This window comes from Macaca mulatta, chromosome 14, assembly GCF_049350105.2.
Source record: "Macaca mulatta isolate MMU2019108-1 chromosome 14, T2T-MMU8v2.0, whole genome shotgun sequence".
In the NCBI taxonomy this organism is placed as follows: domain Eukaryota; kingdom Metazoa; phylum Chordata; class Mammalia; order Primates; family Cercopithecidae; genus Macaca; species Macaca mulatta.
Genome location: NC_133419.1, coordinates 8,067,494 through 8,088,721, shown reverse-complemented (window position 1 = coordinate 8,088,721; position 21,228 = coordinate 8,067,494). Strand labels below are relative to the sequence as shown.

General features: G+C 53.8%; 2 protein-coding genes, 1 long non-coding RNA gene and 1 other non-coding gene across 5 annotated transcripts in view; 2 read left to right on the top strand and 2 right to left on the bottom strand.

Moving 5' to 3' along the window:
* Positions 1 to 744: 744 nt before the first annotated feature.
* On the bottom strand, positions 745 to 8,602 carry BRMS1 (BRMS1 transcriptional repressor and anoikis regulator). The gene is made up of 10 exons (NM_001266716.1): positions 8,514 to 8,602; positions 5,602 to 5,747; positions 4,497 to 4,587; positions 4,169 to 4,296; positions 3,930 to 4,009; positions 3,737 to 3,833; positions 3,082 to 3,174; positions 1,685 to 1,749; positions 1,201 to 1,240; positions 745 to 842 (listed from the first exon to the last, which is right to left on the bottom strand). Exons 2-10 carry the CDS (start codon positions 5,738 to 5,740, stop codon positions 835 to 837), a joined length of 741 nt encoding a protein of 246 aa, NP_001253645.1. The 5' UTR covers positions 5,741 to 5,747; positions 8,514 to 8,602; the 3' UTR covers positions 745 to 834.
* A 164-nt stretch (positions 8,603 to 8,766) lies between these two features.
* Positions 8,767 to 11,236, bottom strand: B4GAT1 (beta-1,4-glucuronyltransferase 1). Its single transcript, NM_001194482.3, is given in 2 exon segments — positions 8,767 to 9,779; positions 10,029 to 11,236. Coding segments are annotated over 2 exon segments (1,248 nt in total). The 5' UTR covers positions 11,085 to 11,236; the 3' UTR covers positions 8,767 to 9,587.
* Positions 11,237 to 11,611: 375 nt separating this feature from the next.
* LOC106993188 (uncharacterized) overlaps positions 11,612 to 21,228 on the top strand; it is a 23,545-nt gene continuing 13,928 nt past the window's right edge. For both annotated transcript variants that reach the window (XR_013403535.1, XR_013403536.1), the window contains exons 1-2: positions 11,612 to 11,854; positions 19,584 to 19,830. This is a non-coding gene — a long non-coding RNA (uncharacterized LOC106993188). The remainder of the gene's footprint in view (positions 11,855 to 19,583; positions 19,831 to 21,228) is intronic.
* Positions 11,674 to 11,755, top strand: TRNAS-GCU (transfer RNA serine (anticodon GCU)). The gene has a single exon. It is a non-coding gene; the product is annotated as a tRNA-Ser (tRNA).

Below are 21,228 nucleotides of genomic sequence, written 5' to 3'. Positions count from 1 at the left end.
TGCCAGGCAACTGGGACAGGTGCAGACATGACCCAGGCTTCAAGCACACGCACCCATCCTCCCCACCCGAGGCACTCCGCTGGCACCATATGTTCTCTGCCCAGTGCCAGGCAGCCCAGCACCCACCTCCCCCTCCCCAGTGTGGCCCCACGCACAGTGCTCCAGCCTCTGCTGGGCAGTGCAAGGAGTGGCAATCTGCAGGCACCTCAGAAGTCAGCCTGGTTCAGGTGCTCCCCACAGAAGCCCTGATTCTCTTGCAAGGTAAATCACACATACACGGGGCACACCAGAATCCCAGGAAAGGTTTTAATTCTAGTCCTTGAAATCTGAGAGGCAGACACCAAGAACTGCCCTGAGAAAACCTGGGGGGCCTGGCATCTTGCCTCCAGCCCCAGCCAGGGTGGACAGCCCCCCTAGATATCACGTCTGACTCAGAGTTCCTGCACAGTGGGGCCTGGCTCCCTGGCCCTGAGGCCGGAGAGCCTGCATCCAAGGTCAGCAAGAGGATGTGGCTTTGACTTCAGCTGTCTTCTCTGTCAGGGGAGCCCCAAGAGGCAGATCTTCAGGAGCGGGAGGTGGCAGGCGGCTCAGGGATGGAGAGAGCAGCCTTGCCTGGCCAGGTCGGCTCCACAGCCACAGCTGTGCAGGCCTCGAGGAGGGCAGAGGAGGAGTCCAGGCCAGTGCCAGCGGAGTGGGAGGGCCCAGCAGCACCACAGGAGCCTGGCTGGGCAGACCCTGAGGGGCCTGTGGGTCTGCCTGTCTGCAGCAGGAAGATGAGAATCCTGGGTGCGGTGCCAGCTGCTCTGAGGGTCCCCCTGGCTCTGAACAGCAGGGTCACGGTCCTGTGCGTATGTGGGAAGGAGAAAACTGTCACCAGTGAGGAAGCTGAAAGGAGGGGGGCAGCCACTTACTGAGCGGAGTGACTTTGGGCTGGCCCAGGACAGGCCTCCTGGGCAGCTCCACGGCCCTCCCTGACCCCTCCTGAGTGGGAGCTCCATCAACCCAGGCTTCCCCAGCCCCATCCTGGTTCCTGCTCCTCAAACTCCCACAAGCCCCTCAAATCTAGACCATCCTAACTTTCTTGGGCCACTGATTCTGACACAGCCACAGCCTCTCTCTGGGCTCCTTCCTGGAGGCTGAGCTGAGGGAAGGTGATGGCAAGGCGGGCAGGGGAGGCCGTACAACAGCCATAGTTCTTACCATCCGATTTTCTCTTCTGAGGGGACACAGCTGCCCTAGCCTGGGTGGATGAGAAGAAAAGCCCCCCTGAGAGCCCACCTACAGCCTGGCAATCCCTGCCCCACCTCCCACCTCTGTGGCGTATGGGCTGCTGCCTTAGTGCTATGCCCCCAGGGCCAGGAACATAGGGCCCCCCAAGCCAGAGCTCCCATGCTCCTGACCGCTGGCCAGCTCAACGGCTCTCCCGCCTCCCTGCCCCCCTCCCCCCTCCCACCCCATCAAAACCTGCCCTGGAACAGGAAGGGGCTGACACAGACTAGAAATCCCTTCTCCCAGGGCCGCCTTGAGCAAGAGGACTTGTGAGCCAACTGCGATCCAGGGACCCTGGGCTGAAGATGGGGGAGCCTTGGTGAGCAGAGAACTCCCAGGCCTGCAGATGGCAGAGCTGCTGCCAGGGTGGGGGGCCCTGAGGTGGGGCAGGGCACATGGGCAGCAGCGGCCCCACCTTTTTGATGGCCGTCCAGTCCTCCAGGATGTCGATCTCTTGAAGCATGTACACGATGTATGGGCCTGTGGTGGGGGTCAAGGAAGCCCAGTGGAGGTGGCAGGTGACGAGGGCAGGGCCACCCACCTGACATTCAGGAGTGGGGGTACAGCAGACAGCATGAAGTGGGAGCTGAGGATCTGGGTCCGAGCTCAGGTTCCACCTCCTACCTCTTCTCCCCCCAGTTCCAGGGTCCTCCTGGAACCAAGTCCATGGAGGACACCAAGTGTTGTTCCCCATCCCTTGCTCACCCTCACCTCGTCTTGAGGTCAGCTGGCTGAGGCCCATCCCATCTCACCCTGCAGCACAGCCCTGACCTGGCCCCTTCCCCGATCCAAAGACAGACGCAGGGCTTCTCCCTTCAGAGACAACTCCCCTTCCCCACAGTGCTCCCTACCTGATGTCTCCATGCCTTCACCTCTCATTCGCTCAAGTCACGGCCTTCCAGATTCCTCCCTCCCTGCCTGGGCCTGCTCTCCAGCACCAGGTGGCCATAATGACTAAGGCTGGCTGCTGCAGGAATGCCCTCAGGGGCACAGGAGGACTCAGCTCTGCCAGGACAGATGAAAGCACAGCAGGCCCTGGACTAAGCTTAAGCTAACCCTGCCTAGGGAGGGGCGGAGGCAGCTGGTGCCCTCTGGGATGTGGGCCCCCATGGTAGGGCACAGGAACACACAGGAGAGTGAAGCCATAGGCACTGGAGTAAGACCGGAGAGGCCTCACAGAGGAGGTAACGTTTGAGATGAGCCCTGGACAGTCAGGACAGGCAGGACTTCCAAGAGGAGGGTGGGATATGAGCAAAGGCTCCCCAGGGAGAGCTGGGGACCCGCTCAGACAACCCCAGGAGATGGAAAGTCCTCAAAGGCCAAACCTCACTCAGGCTCGAGTGCAGTGGCACATCATGGCTCGCTGCAGCCTTGATCTCTCAGGCTCAAGCAATTCTCTTGCCTCAGCCTTCAGAGTAGCTGGGACTATAGATGCACACCGCCACACCTGGCTAATTTTTGCTATTTTTTCTAGAGACGGGTTTCACCATGTTGCCCAAGGTGGTCTCGAAATGAACTCCTGGGCTCAAGCAATCTACCTGCCTTGGCCTCCCAAAGTGCTGGGACTATAGATGTGAGCCACTGAGCCTAGCCCGTTTCTGTTTTCCTAGGGTCCACATAGCCCAGAGAGACCCAAGACCCTGTAAGAAATTGCTGACAGCTGGATTTGCCTGGACATGGTCACATGACACCAAGCAACCACAAGTGCATCTAGTGCGACTGTCCTCCATGTCCCCTCCAAACCTCTCCCCCAGGTCTGGAGGTGACCCTAACATCCTGCCACCTTTTAGGCCACCTTGGGTGAAAGGATACCAGAAACCAGAGGTGCCTTCTTCCTCTTGCTGGGCGGCAGGGAGTCCCAAGACCTGGAGCTGCCTCTGGCGTGCAGTTTGTCGTCCCACCATTCTGCCCCCAGACCCAGAGTTAGAACTGGGGTGCTGGCCCACAGGACACTCTCTCTTCTGTAGCCTCTGCCCCCACCATGGGCCAGCCTGGCCTCATATCCCCTGCCCCATCACAACCCTGGGCTTGGGGTAGGAAGCCCCTTAGGGCTGTTCAGGTCCTGCCCGCACAGCTGCGCAACCCCGGGAAGAGGCCGCTGCACTTCTGTGAGCCTCATCTGTTTAGTGGACAGTGGGATGATGACAATTCCTGCCACCCCAGGACTCCACATGAACACAGGTACTATGAACGTGGAGGGGACTAGAGCTATTGCATGGGACTGCATGTCACACTGATACCTGTTTTGGAAAGAGCAGGGGCAGAAGAGGGCAGGGAGACCCACTCTGCCCGAGCCCCTACTGTGTGCCAGGCCCTTTCCAGGCCTGGTTTCCTTCAGTCCTCACACTGACCCCAAGAGGCAGGTCCTCTGACTGTCCCCTTGACTTCAGGACATCTGAAGTCTAGAAAGGGGTGGGCGTTGACAGAGCCAAGCCCAGGGCCGGGGTGCCCGGGCTCTCGCGCTCACCAGAGCTGAGGTCCAGGCTCTGGCGGTCCTCCTCCAGCCTCTGGATCCGCTCCTGCAGCTCCCCCTGCAGTGTGTCATAGAGCAGCAGCTTCTCACTCTGGAAGAGGGGGCAATAGCTCAGCAGGACGGATGGGGAGAGCTCACTTCAGGCCTTGCGCCCCGCCTTGTCCCCAGTGTGCCCAATCAGGCCCACCTCCAGGTGCTGTTTGGCTCCCTGCAGCTCACATTCGTACTTATTCCTGATCACATCCAGACAGAACCCCTTGTAGATCCCTGCAGAGAAAGGAAGGAGGGGCCCTGCTTGGCTGGGGAGCCTGGTGCCCACACAGGAGGGCTGAAAGCAAAGGGTGAGGCCAGGGAGGAACAAGAGAGGAAGGGGACAGGGTGCCATGGGTTCTGGGAGGGGAAAAAGGCACAGAACCACCCACAGACCTGCCACCTGAATGCGAATCTTGAGGCTCTGCTGCAGCCCCCCAAGGGGCTCCGTGTATTCAGGGGCTCTCTCAGCCCCCACTTCCTCCAGCCGCAACCGCAGCTGACTCAGTCGTTCCCTGAACAACCTGGGTGGTAAAAAAGGCAGCCGTGCACCCATTTGCTCACCTATTGCTCTTGGGCAAACACGTACCCAGCACCCATTCCACAGCAAGCCCTGTGTTAGGCGTGCACTTCCTGGGCACCAACCACGCCTGCCCAGTACCAGGCCCACCACCTCCTCATCCCAGCTCCTCGCAGACCCAGCCCAAGGTGTCCCCATGCTCACTTCTCCTTTAGCTCCGAGAACTGCTTTTCTAGGTCCAGCATCTCACTGACACACTCGCTGCGGCGCCGCTCATAGTCCTCATCGTCCATCTCTGGGACAAGACGCCAGTAAGGGCTAGCTCTGGGGAGGGGTGGTGGGTACCCACATATGTGCATGTGCGTCCTTCATGTGTGTGTGTGTGCATGCGTCCTTGTGTGAAGGGGCTGTGTGTTTGTATGCATGCTTGTGTGTAGGGGCTGTGTGTGTGTGTGTGTGTGCTTGTGTGTAGGGGCTGTGTGTGCGCACGTGCTTGTGTGTAGGGGCTGTGTGTGTGCATGCGTGCTCGTGTGTAGGGGCTGTGTGTGCATGTGTGCTCGTGTGTAGGGGCTGTGTGTGCATGTGTGCTCGTGTGTAGGGGCTGTGTGTGCATGTGTGCTCGTGTGTAGGGGCTGTGTGTGCATGTGTGCTCGTGTGTAGGGGCTGTGTGTGCATGTGTGCTCGTGTGTAGGGGCTGTGTGTGTGTATGCGTGCTTGTGTGTAGGGGCTGTGTGTGTGTGCACGTGTGCTCGTGTGTAGGGGCTGTGTGTGTGCATGTGTGCTCGTGTGTAGGGGCTATGTGTGTGTGTGTGCATGCTCGTGTGAAGGGGCTGTGTGCGTGTGTGCTCGTGTGTAGAGGCTGTGTGTGTGTGTGGGTGCTCGTGTGTAGAGGCTGTGTGTGTGCGCATGCGTGCTTGTGTGAAGGGGCTGTGTGTGTGTGCGTGCTTGTGTGTAGAGGCTCTGTGTGTGTGCGTGCTTGTGTGTAGAGGCTCTGTATGTGTGCATGCTTGTGTGTAGAAGCTGTGTGTGTGCGTGCGTGCTTGTGTGTAGGGGCTGTGTGTGCATGTGCATGTGCTTGTGTGTAGGGGCTGTGTGTGCGTGTGCATGTGCTTGTGTGCAGGGGCTGTGTGTAGGTGCTTGTGTGAAGGGGCTGTGTGTGCATGTGCATGCTTGTGTGTAGAAGCTGTGTGTGTGTGCTTGTGGCAGAGGCTGTGTGTGAGTATGCTTGTGTCTAGGGGCTGTATGTGCATGTATGTGCATGCTTGTGCGTGGGGGCTGTGTGTGTGTGTGTGTTTGTGTAGGGGCTCACCGGAGCTCTCCTCTTCTGACTCTGTCTGGCTGCCGCTCCGCTCCTCCTCACTCTCTTCCTCCTCCCCATTCATCTCAGTGGCGGAATCACCCTCTGCTTCCATCTCTTCTGTGTCTTTGCTTGGAGGCTGGATGGGCATCCGGACTCTGGGAGAAGGAATGGAGCTGTCACTTATGGCTGCCCACAGCTCAGAGGGGGAAAGAGGCAGCAGGAAGCTGAACCCAACCTGATCCCAGATGGGGAAAGCCAGGGAAGTGACTGGCCTGGCCACACCTTGAGCACATACTGGGTGACAAGGGTGCAAATGGCCGTCTGCACCTCTCACAGAAGCCTGGGAGCTGTGGAAATGCTCCTGCTCTTGGATGTCACTGGTGATCCTAATCCTGGGAATACTGGCCAAGGCTGTGATCCACATAAAGGAAAGGCCCAGGGGGCACTCTCCACTGCCTATGGACTGGACCTAAATTTCTTTTTGAGATGGAGTCTCGCTCTGTTGACAGGCTGGAGTGCAGTGGCACGATCTCGGCTCATTGCAACCTCTGCCTCCCGGGTTGAAGCAATTCTCTTGCCTCAGCCTCCCGAGTAGCTGGGACTACAGGCACCCGCCACCACACCCGAACTGGACTTAAATTCCTAACTGGGGCTTTCAAGGTCTTTACCAGACTGGACTTGACCTACCGGTCCAGCAACTTCATCCCACCATATAATGGCTAGTGCCTGCACTTCCACCTTCTGCCCTCTGCCTCAGCTGTTCCTTCTGCCTATAATGCCCTCGGCTTCTCTTCCAGATAACGCTACAATCTCCTTGTCTTTCACTGTGCTCTGGGTCAAATCCCATCTCCTTCTGCCTCCTCTTGGACCGCGGGTCGTCAGTGTTCCCCTCTCTTTTCTGTGTCTTCAGCTTCTCCCTCTTAGCAACCTCCTTCCCATGAAACTTTAGATGTGCCTGGGTATTTTCTAGCATTAACAAAACACAGAAACACAAAACTTCACCCATTCCACCTGACTGCTCCGTTTGCCACTTCACAGTTACGCTTTTCAAGGTCTCATGAACACTGGCTGTTCCTACTTTGACCTCCCAGTCGTTCAATGTCATCAATCTCAGCTGAAACTGATCCCGTAGCATTAACCAGTGACTTCCTTGTGGCTAATGCCAATATTTTTCAGTGCTTATTTTAATTGTCTGCTCGGCAACATTGAACACTGGTAAGCATTCCTTCTTTTACTGACTCATCTAACATGTATTGAACATCTAACATATACTGGGTACTGTCAGACGCTATGGTATGCAGGGGCCCCAAGTGTGACTGTCTTTGACCTCACCGAGTTTACAAGTTCCTGGGAGAGAGGGGCAAAGGAGCACACTATAACCATGATATGAGGAGAGTTAAGACCAGGGGCATGAGGGAGGAGTATATAACCAGGACCTGGAGCCCGATGCAGCAGGGAGGCTTCCAAAGATGGACCAGCTGGGTGAGCTGCACTTACTGAGGGAATATTCCAGGTAGAGTTAGTAGCAAAGACCCAGAAATAAGAGAAGGAAAGCAGCTGGGGGCACATGGGTCTAAGTCTCAGTGAGAAATCTGAGCTGCAGAGATTTGGTCGTCAGCATACAGCAAGTTCTTCATGCCACAGGAGACGGTGCGACTAGCAAGGGAGAATGTGTGCAATCAGAAGACGCCCATAATGGAACTCCCAGGGTTACCAAAGGGGCAGATGAGGAGACCCCTACAAAGGAGGAGGCAAAACCCGAAGTCGTGGAGAAAGAGAATTTCAGAAGAAAGCCAAGTACTGCCAAGTAGTAATTGTACTGATAGTGCCAAGTACTGCCAAGAGATCACCTAAGAGGATGAAAACAGTCCTCTCAGCAGATAATCTCTCAGCCCCCTGCAGGCTTCTATTTTATTGTGTTCTTTCAACTTCTCTGGACACTGCTTGTAGTCCTTTAGTACACTGCAGACGCCACTCCCTCCAGGAAGCTTTGTATCTATTTGCCTATTCTCATGTCTGTTCCCCCAATCAGTCTATGAGCCTCACTAGGGCAGGGGCTGCACACGTACCTTATTTACCTAGCACAGTACTGGTTCACTTGATGACTGGAGGATTTGCAAATACAAATTTAACAACAACAAAAAAATTTTGTGAGGCAGACATTAGCTTTTACTTTTCGGTAGTCCCAGGTCCCTGTGATGGTAGCAAACTTTCCTTGACACCAGTTCAAGTTGTGTATAATAAGCCTGGCCTAGGTGAGCGTTTAGTCATATTCCTCAACAATTTCACTAATGATCTGCACCTGACTTGAAAAGCTCGGTTCTCTAAACCAGCTTCATCTTTCCCGTTATCAAGCCTCAGTTCCCAACACTTGCAATGCCTCTTCACTGTTAGTATATTCACTTTGTAAGACGCAGCTTAAATCTATCTCTTCCAGAAACCTTTCTCTCCTCCAGCTGGTTCTGATTATAAGTGAGTTAAGTCACAATCTTCCCATCTTACCCCGGGTGCAAAAAGCGGATAACCATTCCTGCTCTGAGTGTTGAGGAGCTCGCAGGTGGTAAGGGATGGAAAAGGACATTGTAAAGCGCGGTGGTATAAGGGATGGAAAAGCACATTGTAAAGCGCTGTACACAGGCAATTTAGCTTTTCAGAATGGCAGCTCCTCCGGGGCACGCCCCTAGGGAAGGCAGGCCCTCCTCATTCTCGCAGAGGTCAACCCAGCTTCTCCGCGGTGCCCAGGGGGCCTCCCGCTCGCTTCTAGATGTGCGGGAGCGGGCCGGAACATCGCTGGCTAGCCCGCAGCCCAGCACGCATCAGGCCAGTTAAATCTCTGCTTCGGCCTGGGAGGAGGAGATTGTGCCGGCCCTGCTCGACTAACGGGAGAGGCCGAACCAAAAGCCATGCATGGCGATACGCACCGCGGGGACTGGGGCCTCTGGCCTCAAGACCGATATTCCCTGAGAGGTGCCCGTGGTTGCCGGTACCGGCAGCAGCGCCGGTCTCCCGCAGGCGCTGCGCGGCTCCCTTTTCTCCGGGAGGCAGAGCCTATCGGTGCTTCCGTGTGCGTCATCAGGAGGCGACCGTCGGGGGTGCTCACAATTGGACAGTTTGGTCCCGAGGCATGCTGGGATACCGCGGGCCGGTCTCCATAGTAACTGGCCGACATTCGCGCAGGCCTTTGGCCTGCAGAAAAGGGCCTGCTGTTTCAGTGCTTTGCAGACGGCGCCCTTCGTCCGCTGCCACCTCCCCATGGCGTGCAAGGGGAGAAGCCGGCCCCGAACCCCACCCCCAGCTCAGGAGAGTAACGGAGCCAGCTGTGGGTGTGAACACGCATTTATTTACACATTGTCATCGGTAGGCACATACCCAGCCCAGCCTGTTGAAGGGACAGATCTCAGGCTGTCACCCATGGAGCCTGCAGAGTCTTCCCTCCTCTAGAGCCCTTGAGGGCGAAGGCCTGAGAGAACCAAGAATTTTAGGCTTCTGTTCAAGAGCTAAGAACTAAAGTTTATGCCTTCATCTGATTTCTTTCCAAAAAGTCCATTTCATTAAGTACTCAGACTTCTTAGCTCCATCCCATTCATACTTTTTGCTCTCCTACTACCCACCCAAGATTGTTAATAATAACAATAATAATAACAATAATAATACTGCGATAATATTAATACTTCACATTTGTACGAAGCTTACAGAATGTTTTCACATACAACATCTCATCTGAGCCTCCCGACAGTTCCGTGAGGTAGGTATTCTCACCTCCCTTTTTACAGACAGGGTAACCGAGGCTCAGAGAGGTAACGGGATTTACTCAAGGCCACACAGCTAGTTAGTGGTAAAGCTAGGACTCGATCCCAGCACCCCATATTCAAGTCCAGTGTTTCAACACCACAGCTACCTCTGTAAAGTGGAGCGACATTTTTTACCCCAGTCAGGCCTAAACGGTGGCCTGAGGAGCCCAGAGGCTGACTTCTCAGACTAGGGTAGGGAAGGGCTCAGCAGCGTCGGGGAGAGTTGGGGTACTTGGCCTTCAACTCCTGTTTGAACTGGCGATAAAGGATCTTATTGTGCTGATTTTCGGCCTCCTTTTGGGGATGGAACTTCAACGCTTCTTTGAAGCCCTTATGAACCAAGAAACCTTCGTTCAGGACCTCAAAATCAAACCCCGCCACATGCAGCTCGCAGGCCTGTAGGAGGAAAGACAGGTCAGCAAAGTTTGATGACATTGACAGGGCTGAGACTGACTTCTCTAAAGCCACAGTCCAGCGCTCTCACCCCTCTGGAAGTATCCTGAATCTTCCACACCATCCACCCACCTCCCGAACGGTGATCCCTCCTGCTTCATTGCCTCCTCTCCATCCAGGGCCACTCCTCATAACTCCCTGATCCCACCACCCCTCCTGCCCCATTACCCCTGCCCTCTCCCTTATGAGCACCTGGCTGATTCTGTTGAAGCCGTACTGCCGAAAGCGCTCGTCGAAGGTGGGCACCTTGCCTCCTGCCACGTAGAATGGCTCCCAGGGGTCCTGCCAAGGTACCACGTAGGCAGGCCGCAGCAAGCTCTCTTCCGGCAGGTTGACCCAGCGGGAATAGTTGGTGGGTGCCTGGCAGGGTGTGCACAACCCATAATAGAAGGGTCGCACCTCGCCAACCTGGTAGAGCTGCACCAGCTCGTTTTTGTTCATGGGCATACGGCGGGCTCGTCGGATCTCGAAGGCAGGCACCACCAGCGCGGTGCCGCCCCACTGGTTGCTCTGATCCAGCATTTCCCGCAGGCCTCTCCACAGCCCCTCGCTGGGCACCATGTCCACATCGATCACCAGGGCATAGTTGGCCCCCTCACGAGCCAGATTCCTCAGCAGATTATTGGGGTAGGAGACATTGGTGCCCAACGCATAATTAATCCCGGGCTGGGCCACCCTGGCTAGCTTGTCAAAGACCTCCTGGCAGGACCGCAGCAGGGCAAACTCCCCCGGCTCCCGGGGGTCGGGCACGGCTGCCTCGTAACGAGAGGGGCACACGAGGTGCATGGCGACCCTGGCGCGCATGTCGGGGCAGTGGCTGCTCAGCGCGTAGGCCAGCACCGTGGCCAGCTGCGCCTCCTCCTTGGTGGCCGCGAACACCGACACGGACAGTGGGCCCTCCCAGCGCTCCAGCAGACCCGACAGGTGCAGCAGGTTGTCCACGCTGGCGTGCGTGGCCAGGATCACATCGTTGGGTTCCATGGTGGTCTTCAGCAGGCCCCTGTAGACGCGGTAATCGCCGCTGGCGTCCAGTACGCCTCCGGAGGCCAGCGCGGTGCGAAGCTGCGTCTTGACCTGGTCCACGGACCGTGGGGACGGGGGAAAGAACTCAAAATATTGGTCTTGCTCCTCCTGTCCGTGCAGTCCGGACAGCAGCGACAGGTAGAGCAGCTGCAGCATCGCCACCAGCATGAGCGCGGCCAGCAGCAGCTGGTAGAAGGCGCACCTGATGGCGTAGGACATCTGCATGGCTGTCGGGGCTCGGGGCGCGCAGCAACGACCACCCGGCCACAGACTACACCAGCGGCCGCAAGCCCGGATTTACCGCAGCCTGCCGAGCGCAGCCGAGGCGAGCCGAGGCCAGCCGAGCCCCGCGCGCCGCGCCGCCCCGCCCGCCTCCCGCCTCCCGCCTCCCGCCGCCGGCCGCCCGCCGCTGCCGCCCCCAGCCCCCTGCGCGTCGGCTCGTCCCCTGCGAGGGAGGAGGAGCCACAGCCCCGCCGCCCGGCCGCGCGCCGTGCAGATGCCCCGCCCGCCCGGGCCCCGCCGGCTTCCCGGGACGCACTCCCCTCCCTCCCCGCCGGCGCGCGCACCCTGGACCAAGCGCGCCTTGAACTAGCAGCGCGCTGGGCTGGACTCGGAGAGAAACCGTGGCAGAGCTCGGCCGCAGCGTGGTGGATGGCGTGGGCTCAGCTGAAAGGAAGTCAAAACGCTCCCTTCCTTCCGCGGCTTCTTGTTTCCCCGTGTCGGAAGAGGTCTGCGCTCCGATGTAGGTGGTAGTGCCTGGAAGGTGCGGAGGAGATGAGAGATAAGTGAATGTGGAAAGATTGGTGTTACATAGGACGAGGTGGCCGAGTGGTTAAGGCGATGGACTGCTAATCCATTGTGCTTTGCACGCGTGGGTTCGAATCCCATCCTCGTCGGCCGTCTTTTATAGAGCGGCGTGAGAAAAGCATCTAAATTTTCACATCCTACCTGTTTGGAGCAGCAACCTGGAGAAAACTCAACTGGAGGTGAGAGGGGTAAGGAATCTTAATTTTCACATCCTGCCTGTTTGGAGCAGCAAGCTGAGGAAAACTGAACTGGGGGTGAGAGTGGAATTCGATCCCGAGTCTCTCTGGTCTTTATCCACCACGGATCTCCTGCCTGCTCTTACTCCAGGTATCTGTAGCTCTGGGCAGAGGCCAAAGGTGTTTTCTTCTAGAAAGAGGAGGGCCCAGGGTTTGGTGGCACGGAAAAGACTAGAACCGGGATTCTGGCCAGTGTGAAGTTGGGGGCCAGTGTATGATCTGCAGGAATTAGGGAAGCCCGCATTGGAGGCATCGCCCTCCCCGTCCGAAGTAGTGGTACTTGTCCTACTCCCCAGCACTTCTCCCAGGGCGGAGACCTTGTGTCCATACGCCCCGCTCCCCACCACAACACACAATCTCTTTTTTTTTTTTTTTTTTTTTTGAGGCAGATTCTTGCTCTGTCGCCTAGGCTGGAGTGCAGTGGCGCAATCTCGGCTCACTGCAACCTCTGCCTTAAGCGATTCTCCTGCCTCAGCCTCCTGAGTAACAGCGCCTGCCGCACGCCCGGCTAATTTTTTGTATTTTTAGCAGAGACGGAGTTTCACCATGTTAGCCAGGATGGTCTCGATCTCCTGACCTTCTGATCCGCCTACCTTGGCCTCCCAAAGTGCTGGGATTACAGGTGTGAGCCACCGCGCCTGGCCACACACAAACTCTTAAGCAGAAGGCTTTGAACACTCCAATATCAGGCCACCACACTCTTAATAAGTATTTGTGGATTAATTCATCTATGGACTCTTTAGAACACGAGAAGCTGTGGGAAGGGCAGACACTGCCACTGCTAAATCAATTACCGTATATTACTCAACTTTTTAGGCTGATCCAGGGAGGCCCCTATAGGGCAGAGTGCTCTGAATCTTGAGATGTCAGGACAGACTGGGCAGGGCTTCAAATAAGGATAAAGTGTCTGTCCCGCTATTCCACAGGCAGTAGGGTGCCACGGTTGTGGAGTTGAAGAGTGATCAGAAAACCTTTATTTTGCAGCCTAGTGCAAAGACACACACTGAGTACCTGCTCCCTGCCAGGGACTGTGTTAGGCATGAAGGGATTGGCCTTGGAGGAGACACAGGTGTTGTCCTTGGGGGGTTTCCACTGGTGACCTTGGCTGTAAAGAGGAGAAAGGCAAGTGCAGATCCTTTCAGCACAGGCCTTGCAGACGGGAGGCTCAGAAGCCAGACATGCTACCATTTGGATTTTCTTTGACCTCCTCAGTGTTTTATATATTATTTTTTATTACCGTTATTTGAGACAGAGTTTTGCTCTTCTCGCCCAGGCTGGAGTGCAATGACGCAATCTTGGCTCACTGCAACCTCTGCCTCCTAGGTTCAAACGATTCTCCTGCTTCAGCCTCCTGAGTAGCCGGGATTACAGACGTGTGCCACCATGCCTGGCTAATTTTTTGTATTATTTTTTAGTAGAGACGGGGTTTCACCATGTTAGCCTGGCTGGTCTCGAACTCCTAACTTCAGGTGATCCACCCGCCTTGGCCTCCCAAAGTGCTGGGATTACAGGTGTGAGCCACTGCGCCCAGCCTTATTATTATTATTATTATTTTGAGATGGAGTTTCTCTCTTGTTGCCCAGGCTGGCGTGCAATGGCCCGATCTCAGCTCACTGCAACCTCTGCCTCCTGGGTTCAAGCAATTCTCCTGCCTCAGCCTCTAGAGTAACTGGGATAACAGGCATGCACCACTATACCCAGCTAATTTTGTATTTTTGGTAGACACGGGGTTTCTCCATGTTGGTAAGGCTGGCCTCGAATTCCTGACCTCAGGTGATCTGTTCGCCTCCCAAAGTGCTGGGATTACAGGCGTGAACCATCATGCCCATCCCCGCCCTATTATTATTTTTTAAGACAGAGTCTGGCTCTGTCACCCAGTCTAGAGTGCAGTGGCGCAATCTCAGCTCACTGTAGTGTCTGCCTCCTAGGTTCAAGTGATTCTCCTGCCTCAGCCTCCTGAGTAGCTGAGATTACAGGTAAGCACCACCATGCCCGGCTAATTTTTTGGTATTTTTAGTAGAGATGGGGTTTCACCATGTTGGCCAGGCTGGTCTCAAACTCCTGGCCTCAAGTGATCTGCCCCCCTTGGCTTCCCAAAGTGCTGGGATTACAGGCGTGACCCACTGCACCCTGCCCCAAACTGATATTTTAAAACATTAAGGAGGCTGGGCACAGTGGCTCACACCTGTAATCTCAGCATTTTGGGAGGCCAAGACGGGTGGATCATCCGAGGTCAGGAGTTTGAGACCAGCCTGGCCAACATGGTGAAACCCCATCTCTACTAAAAACACTAAAATTAGCTGGGCGTGGGTGCCTGTAATCACAGCTATTCTGGAGGCTGAGGCAGGAGAATCGCTTGAAACTGAGGAAGAGGTTGCAGTGAGCCAAGATAGCACCATTACACTCCAGCCTGGGTGACACAAAAGAGACTCTATCTCAAAAAAAAAAAAAAAAAAATCGATTTGGGCTGGGCTCGGTGGCTCACGCCTGTAATCCCAACACTTTGGGAGGCCAAGGCAGGGGGATCACTTGAGGCCAAGAGTTCAAGACCAACCTGGTGAACATAGTGAGACCCACATCTCTATAAGAAAAGAAAAATGTTTGAATCATGTAGTAGTTAACTTTGGTGAATCGGATTTCACGTACAACCCATCTTTCTGCCTTTTATTTTATTTTTTTGAGATGGTGTCTCACTCTCTAGCCCAGGTTGGAGTGCAGTGGTGCAATCATGGCTCACCACAGCCTCAGCCTTACCGGGCTGGGACCTTTCCAAGTAGCTGGGACTACAGGTGTATGCCACCATGTGTGACTCATTATTTTATTTTATTCTATTTTTGAGACAGAGTCTCACTCCAGTGCCCAGACTGGAGTGCAGTGGCACATCATGGCTATTGCAGCCTCAACCTCCCGGGCTCAGGTGATTCTCCCACCTCAGCCTCCCGGGTTGTTGGGCCTACAGGTGTGTGCCACCACACCTGGCTACATTTTTGTATTTGTCTGTAGAGATGAGGTTTTGCTGTGTTGCCCAGGTTGGTCTCAAACTCCTGGGCTCAAGAGATCCACCCATCTTGGCCTCCCAAAGTGCTGGGATTATAGGCATGAGCCACTGAGCCAGGCCTATCTTTTATTTTTAAGTTCAGAAGATCTGGCAGTGGCTGGCCTGCATCCCCACAGGGTGACAATGGGCCACAGCACCAGAGTGGCCCCCACTTGGCAAACAGTCTTCTCTTTGCCAAACTCCCAGCCCTGCCCTTCCTTGTCTGCCTCTGCCTGTGGCCCTTTGAGCATTTGAGTTTCATCTGCAGTGCTCACACGATACCCATTTATTACCTCAAAGAAGACTTGCCTGCTCATCTGCCCCCAGTCCCCCACTACAGTGTTAGGCACACAGCAGGCGTCATCAATACATGTTTGTTGAATGAATAGATAAGATGCTTATGAAGTGTCCCCAGAGACCCTAGTCTAAGGGGACACTGTAAAATGGTGACTGGGGCTTGGTGAGGTGTCGAGATCAGGGAAAGCCACATGGAAGGCCCAGAAGGTGGCAGAAAGCTGCTACTGTGGGTAGAGGCACCTGGCTGGGAAGAGGGACTGTTTGTGACAGAGAGGGGAGTGGGAGTTTCAAAGACCAGTGTAGCCAGGTGTGGTGGCTCTTACCAGAGTGAGACCTTATCTCAAACAAACAAACAAAAAATGGCATTAATAACCAATAACGAGGGATCTGCTGATGCCCTTACTACAGGCCAGATGGCAGGGCATACCTGGACTCTCCCCAGGGAGACTTGTGTTAAGCGTTCTCCAGAGAAACAACCGTGTGTGTGTGTGTGTGTGTGTGTGTGTGACAGACAGAAAGAGAGAGAGCAGGAGAGAGTAAGTGATTGATTTTGAGGAATTGGCTCATGTGATTATGGGGACTGGCAAGTCCAAATTCCACAGGGCAGGCTGGAAACCTAGGGAGAATTGGATGTTGCAGCTCAAGTTAAAAGGCAGTCAAGCCAGGAGCGGTGGCTCACGCCTGTAATCCCAGTACTTTGGGAGGCCAGGGCGGGCGGATTGCTTGAGGTCAGGAGTTTGAGATCAACCTGGGCAACATGGTGAAACCCTGTCTCTACAAAAATACAAAAAAAATTAGCCGGGAATGGTGGTGCGTGCCCGGCTACTCGGGAAGCTGAGGTGGGAGGATAATTTGAGCCCAGGAAGTCGAGGCTGCAGTGAGCCGTGATTGCACCGCTGTACTCCAACCTGGGTGACAAAGTGAGACTCTGTCTCACTATAAAAGGCAGTCTAGAGGCAGAATTCCCTCTATCTGTTTCCCTTAAGGCCTTCAACTGATTAGATGAGACTCACCCACATTATGGAAAGTTGTGCTACTGTAATATAATAAATGGCCATGGCTGGGCATGGTGGCTCATGCCTGTAATCCCAGCACTTTGGGAGATTGAGGTGGGAGGATTGCTTGAGCCCAGGAGTTTGAGACCAACCTGGGCAACATGGTGAGTCCCCATTTCTACAAAAATTTTTAAAAATTAGCCAAGTATGTTGGTGTTCTCCAGTAGACCCAGCTACTCAGGAAGGTGAAGTGGGAGGATCACTTGAACCCAGGAATTCAAGGTTGCAGTGAGCTGTGATCGTGCCACTTCACGCCAGCCTGGACACAAGACAAGACCCTATCTCAAAAACCAACAAAAAAAGAAATATGTGTTTGGTCTCTCTCTCCAGTTCCTAATACAGAGTTCCTAAATCCCTTGAAATTTCCTGGGCGATAGGAGCATCTTTTGTTCCAGTGATGCAAGTCTTCCTGAACTCTTAAATAGCCTCAGGATGGGGTCTGGTTGCCAGATGAACCAACCATGTGATTAAAGAGTTGGAACTTTCAGTCCCACCCTCTGACCTCTGGGGAGGAGGAGACAGGCTGAAAATTGAGTATATCACCAGTGGCCAATTATGTTATCAATTATGCTGACCCTTTAATAAAGGCTCAATGAAACACCAGAAGGACAGGGTTTGGAGAGCTTCCAGATAGCGGAACACCTGCAGGTTCCCGGAGGGTCGTGTGTCCAGAGGCGGTACAGAAGCTCTGCAGCCTGCCCCTCACACCTTGCCCTGTGCATCTCTTCCACCTGGCCGTTCATCTGTACGCTTTGTAATATTCTTTTTTTTTTTTTTTTTTTTTTTTTGAGATGGAGTTTTACTCTTGTTGCCCATGCTGGAGTGCAACGGTGCTATCTCTGCTCATGGCAACCTCCACCTCCCGATTCTACCGCCTCAGCCTCCCAAGTAGCTGGGATTACAGGCATGTGCCACCACGCCCAGCTAATTTTTGTATTTTTAGTAGAGTTGGGGTTTCTCCATGTTGGTCAGGCTGGTCGCGAACTCACGACCTCAGGTGATCCGCCCACCTCGGCCTCCCAAAGTGCTAGGATTACAGGCGTGACCCACCGTGCCCGGCCTGTAATATTCTTTATAATGAACCGATAGACATAAGTGGTTCCCTGAGTTCGGGGAACTCTCTAGCAAATTAAACCCAGGGAAGGAGTTAGGGGAGCTTGGTTTATATCTGGTTGGTCAGAAGTGTAGGCAACTGGCCAGGTGCAGTGGCTCATGCCTGTAATCCCAGCACTTTGGGGAGGCTGAGGCAGGCGGATCACCTGAGACCAGGAGTTCGAGATCAACCTGGCCAATATGGGGAAACCCTGTCTCTACTAAAAATACAAAAAATTAGCCGGGTGGTGGTGGATGTCTGTAATCTTAGCTACTCAGGAGGCTGAGGCAGGAGAATCGCTTGAACCCAGGAGGTGAAGGCTGCAGTGAGCCAAGTTCATGCCATTGCACTCCAGCCTGGGCAACAAGAGTGAAACTCCATCTCAAAAGAAAAAAAAAAGAAGTGTAAGCAACAACCTACTATGTGCAATTGGCATCTGAAGTGGGGCAGGTATGTGGGACTGAGCCCTCAACGCATGGGATCTGACACTATCTCCAGGTAAATAATATCAGAATGGAATTGAATGATAGGACACTCTGTTGGTGTCCACTGGAGAGCTGCTTGGGTGGTGTGTGGGGAAGAATCCCCACCAAGTTTGGTGACCAGAAGCAAAGTGTTGTATTGAGTGTGAGGGCAGAGAGAAAATAACTGGGTTTTCTCCTTCAGAGAAGGAAATCATCTTCAGAGAAGGTAGACTTTGAGTAAAGTCTACTGATTTAAATGTAAATTTTTTCTTAAAAAAAATGCCTTCATAGGGTGTGGTGGCCCTTGCCCGTAATCCCAGCACTTTCAGAGGCCGAGGTGGGTAGATCACGAGGTCAGGAGTTCAAGACCAGCCTGGCCAAGATGGTGAAACTCCATCTCTACTAAAAATACAAAAATTAGCCAGGCATGGTGGTAGGTGCCTGTAATCCCAGCTACTTGGAAGTCTGAGGCAGAGAATTGCTTGAACCCCGGAGGCAGAGGTTGCAGTGAGCCGAGATCATGCCACCACTCCAGCCTGGGCGACAGAGAGAGACTCCATCTCAAAAATAAATAAATACAAAATAAATAAAAACACCTTCATAGGCCGGGTGCGGTGGCTCACACCTGTAATCCCAGCACTTTGGGAGGCTGAGGCGGGTGGATCACGAGGTCAGGAGATCGAGACCATCCTGGCTAACACGGTGAAACCCTGTCTCTACTAAAAATACAAAAAATTAGCTGAGGGTGGTGGCGGACACCTGTAGTCCCAGCTACTTGGGTGGCTGAGGCAGGAGAATGGCGTGAACCCGGGAGGCAGAGCTTGCAGTGAGCCAAGATAGCCCACAGCACTCCAGCTTGGGCGACTGAGTGAGACTCCGTCTCAAAAAAAAAACACCTTCATAATGATGTCTAAACTTGGTGTTTGATCAACTGTCTGGGTGCCATGACCTAGCCAACTTGACAAATAAAAGTAACCATCACACGACTCTACTGCTGTCGTCTGACACATGGCACTGGGCTCCTCCCACTTGCCTCCCACAGCTCCAGCCAGACACAAGACTCACCTGAGATTCCACCCCGAGTCCCCTTTCCAGGCTGGTTTCTGCCATCTAGACCCACAACCACCTACCCCTCAAGAACTGAATCAGTGCAGTCCCAGATTGGGCCATTCACAGATGGCCATCTCCCAGCTGCAGGTGTTTTTTTGTTTTTTGTTTTTGAGATGGAGTCTCGCTCTGTCACCCAGGCTGGAGTGCAGTGGCGCAATCTTGGCTTACTGCAACCTCCACCTCCTGGGTTCAAGCAGTTCTCCCGCCTCAGCCTCCCAAGTCGCTGGGACTACAGGCGTGCGTCACCAGGTCCAGCTAATTTTTGTATTTTTTTGGTAGAGATGGGGTTTCGCCATGTTGGCCAGGCAGGTCTCGAAATCCTGACCTCAGGTAATCCACCCGCTTCAGCCTCCCAAAGTGCTGGAATTACAGGTGTGAGCCACTGCGCCCTGCCCCAGCTGCAGTTTTAACAGGGTTGTGTCCCAAGTCAATTGAAGGCTTGATTGAAGCCTAAAAGACAGCTAATCAGACCCTTCACTTGTCCCAAGGTGAAGGTCAACGGCTGTAGTTTCCCGAGGCCCCATCATATGTCAGCCCCAGCTAAGGGCTTTGCCCGCCCTGAGTTTTCCAACAGCCCCTCAAGGGAGGTCTGTTCACCCCTCACATCATTCTCCCTCCTCCTTAGGCCCCCACACTACACCGGCTCCATGGCCTGGCTTTGGGAGCTCCAGAGCTGCCTCCAACCTGGAGGGAGTCCCCTGCCTCCACGTGCTGGAAGGATGGAACTATTATCTGAACCAAGCAAGATCATGCTTAGCTACTGGTCTACTGTCCTGCATGGCATCCTGGGGTCTCTGGAGGCACTTTTCTTGGGAAGCAGAGTGTGGGCTCTGAAGATGGAATTCCAGCTCTGCTGTGTGGTCTTGAGTAAGGTACTTTTTTTTTTTTTAAATAATTTTTTTAAACAATTGAGGCAAAATATGCATAATTTAAAATTAACCATTTTAAAATGTGGCATTTAGTATATTCACAGTGTTGTACAACTACAACCTTTATCATGTACCAAAACATTTCCATCACCCCACAGAAAACCCCATACCCATTAACAGTTACTCCCCAGTTCCCCATCCCCTACTCCCCATCAACATTGGTCTGCTTCCTATCTCTGTGGATTTGCCTATTCTGAATATTTCAAATACATGTAATCATACAATATATGATCTTTTATGTCTGGCTTCTTTCACTTAGCATAGGAATTGCTTGGTCACATGGTAGCTGTCCGTTTAACTTTTTTTTTTTTTTTTTTTGAGACAGAGTCTCACTCTGTCACCCAGGCTGGAGTGCAGTGGCCGGATCTCAGCTCACTGCACGCTCCGCCTCCTAGGTTTACGCCATTCTCCTGCCTCAGCCTCCCGAGTAGCTGGGACTACAGGCGCCCGCCACCTCGCCCGCCCGGCTAGATTTTTGTATTTTTTAGTAGAGACGGGGTTTCACCGTGTTAGCCAGGATGGTCTTGATCTCCTGACCTCGTTATCCGCCCGTCTCGGCCTCCCAAAGTGCTGGAATTACAGGCTTGAGCCACCGTGCCCGGCCACGTTTAACTTTTTGAGGAACTGCCAGACTGTTTGTCATGACGGCTGTACCATTTTATATTCTCACCAGCAATGTATAGGGGTTCTAATGTCTCCACATTCTTGCTAACACTTAGTTTTTTCATTAAAAAATTACTATAACCAGGGCCGGGCGTGGTGGCTCACGGCTGTAATCCCAGCACTTTGGGAGGCCAAGTTGGGCAGACTACTTGAGGTCAAGAGTTCGAGACCAGCCTGGCCAACATGGCAAAACCCTGTCTCTATTAAAAATACAAAATTAGCTGGGTGTGGTGGTGCATGCTTGTAGTCCCAGCTACTTGGGAGGCCGAGGTGGGAGAATTGCTTGAACCTGGAAAGTGAAGGTTGCAGTGAGCTGAAGATCGCACTACTGTACTCTAGCCTGGGCGACACAGTGAGACTGTCTCAAAAAAAAAAAAAAAAAAAAAAAAAAAAGACTATAACTGTCCTAGTGGATATGAAGTGGTATCTCCTTGTGGTTTTGATTTACATTTCTCTAATGAATAATAACGTTGAGCATCTTCTCTTGTGCTTGTTGGGCATTTGTATAGCTTCTTTGTTTTATTATTTATGTATTTTTTGAGACAGGGTCTCACTCTGTCACCCGGGCTGTAGAGCAATGGCATGATCTGGGCTCACTGCAACCTCTGCCTCCCAGGCTCAAGCAATCCTCCCACCTCAGCCTCACGAGCAGCTGGGATTATAGGCATGTACCACCAC

Bases quoted from the DNA above. Each gene is read 5' to 3' on its own strand.
- BRMS1 (NM_001266716.1), bottom strand. From the start codon at position 5,740: ATGCCCATCCAGCCTCCAAGCAAAGACACAGAAGAGATGGAAGCAGAG. The intron at 3,834-3,929 runs GTGGGCCTGATT...CCCCTCTTCCAG, and splicing joins GAGCCAAACAGCACCTGGAG to AGTGAGAAGCTGCTGCTCTA. The intron at 3,175-3,736 runs GTGAGCGCGAGA...GTCTGGGGGCAG, and splicing joins GAGCCTGGACCTCAGCTCTG to AATGGTGGGACGACAAACTG.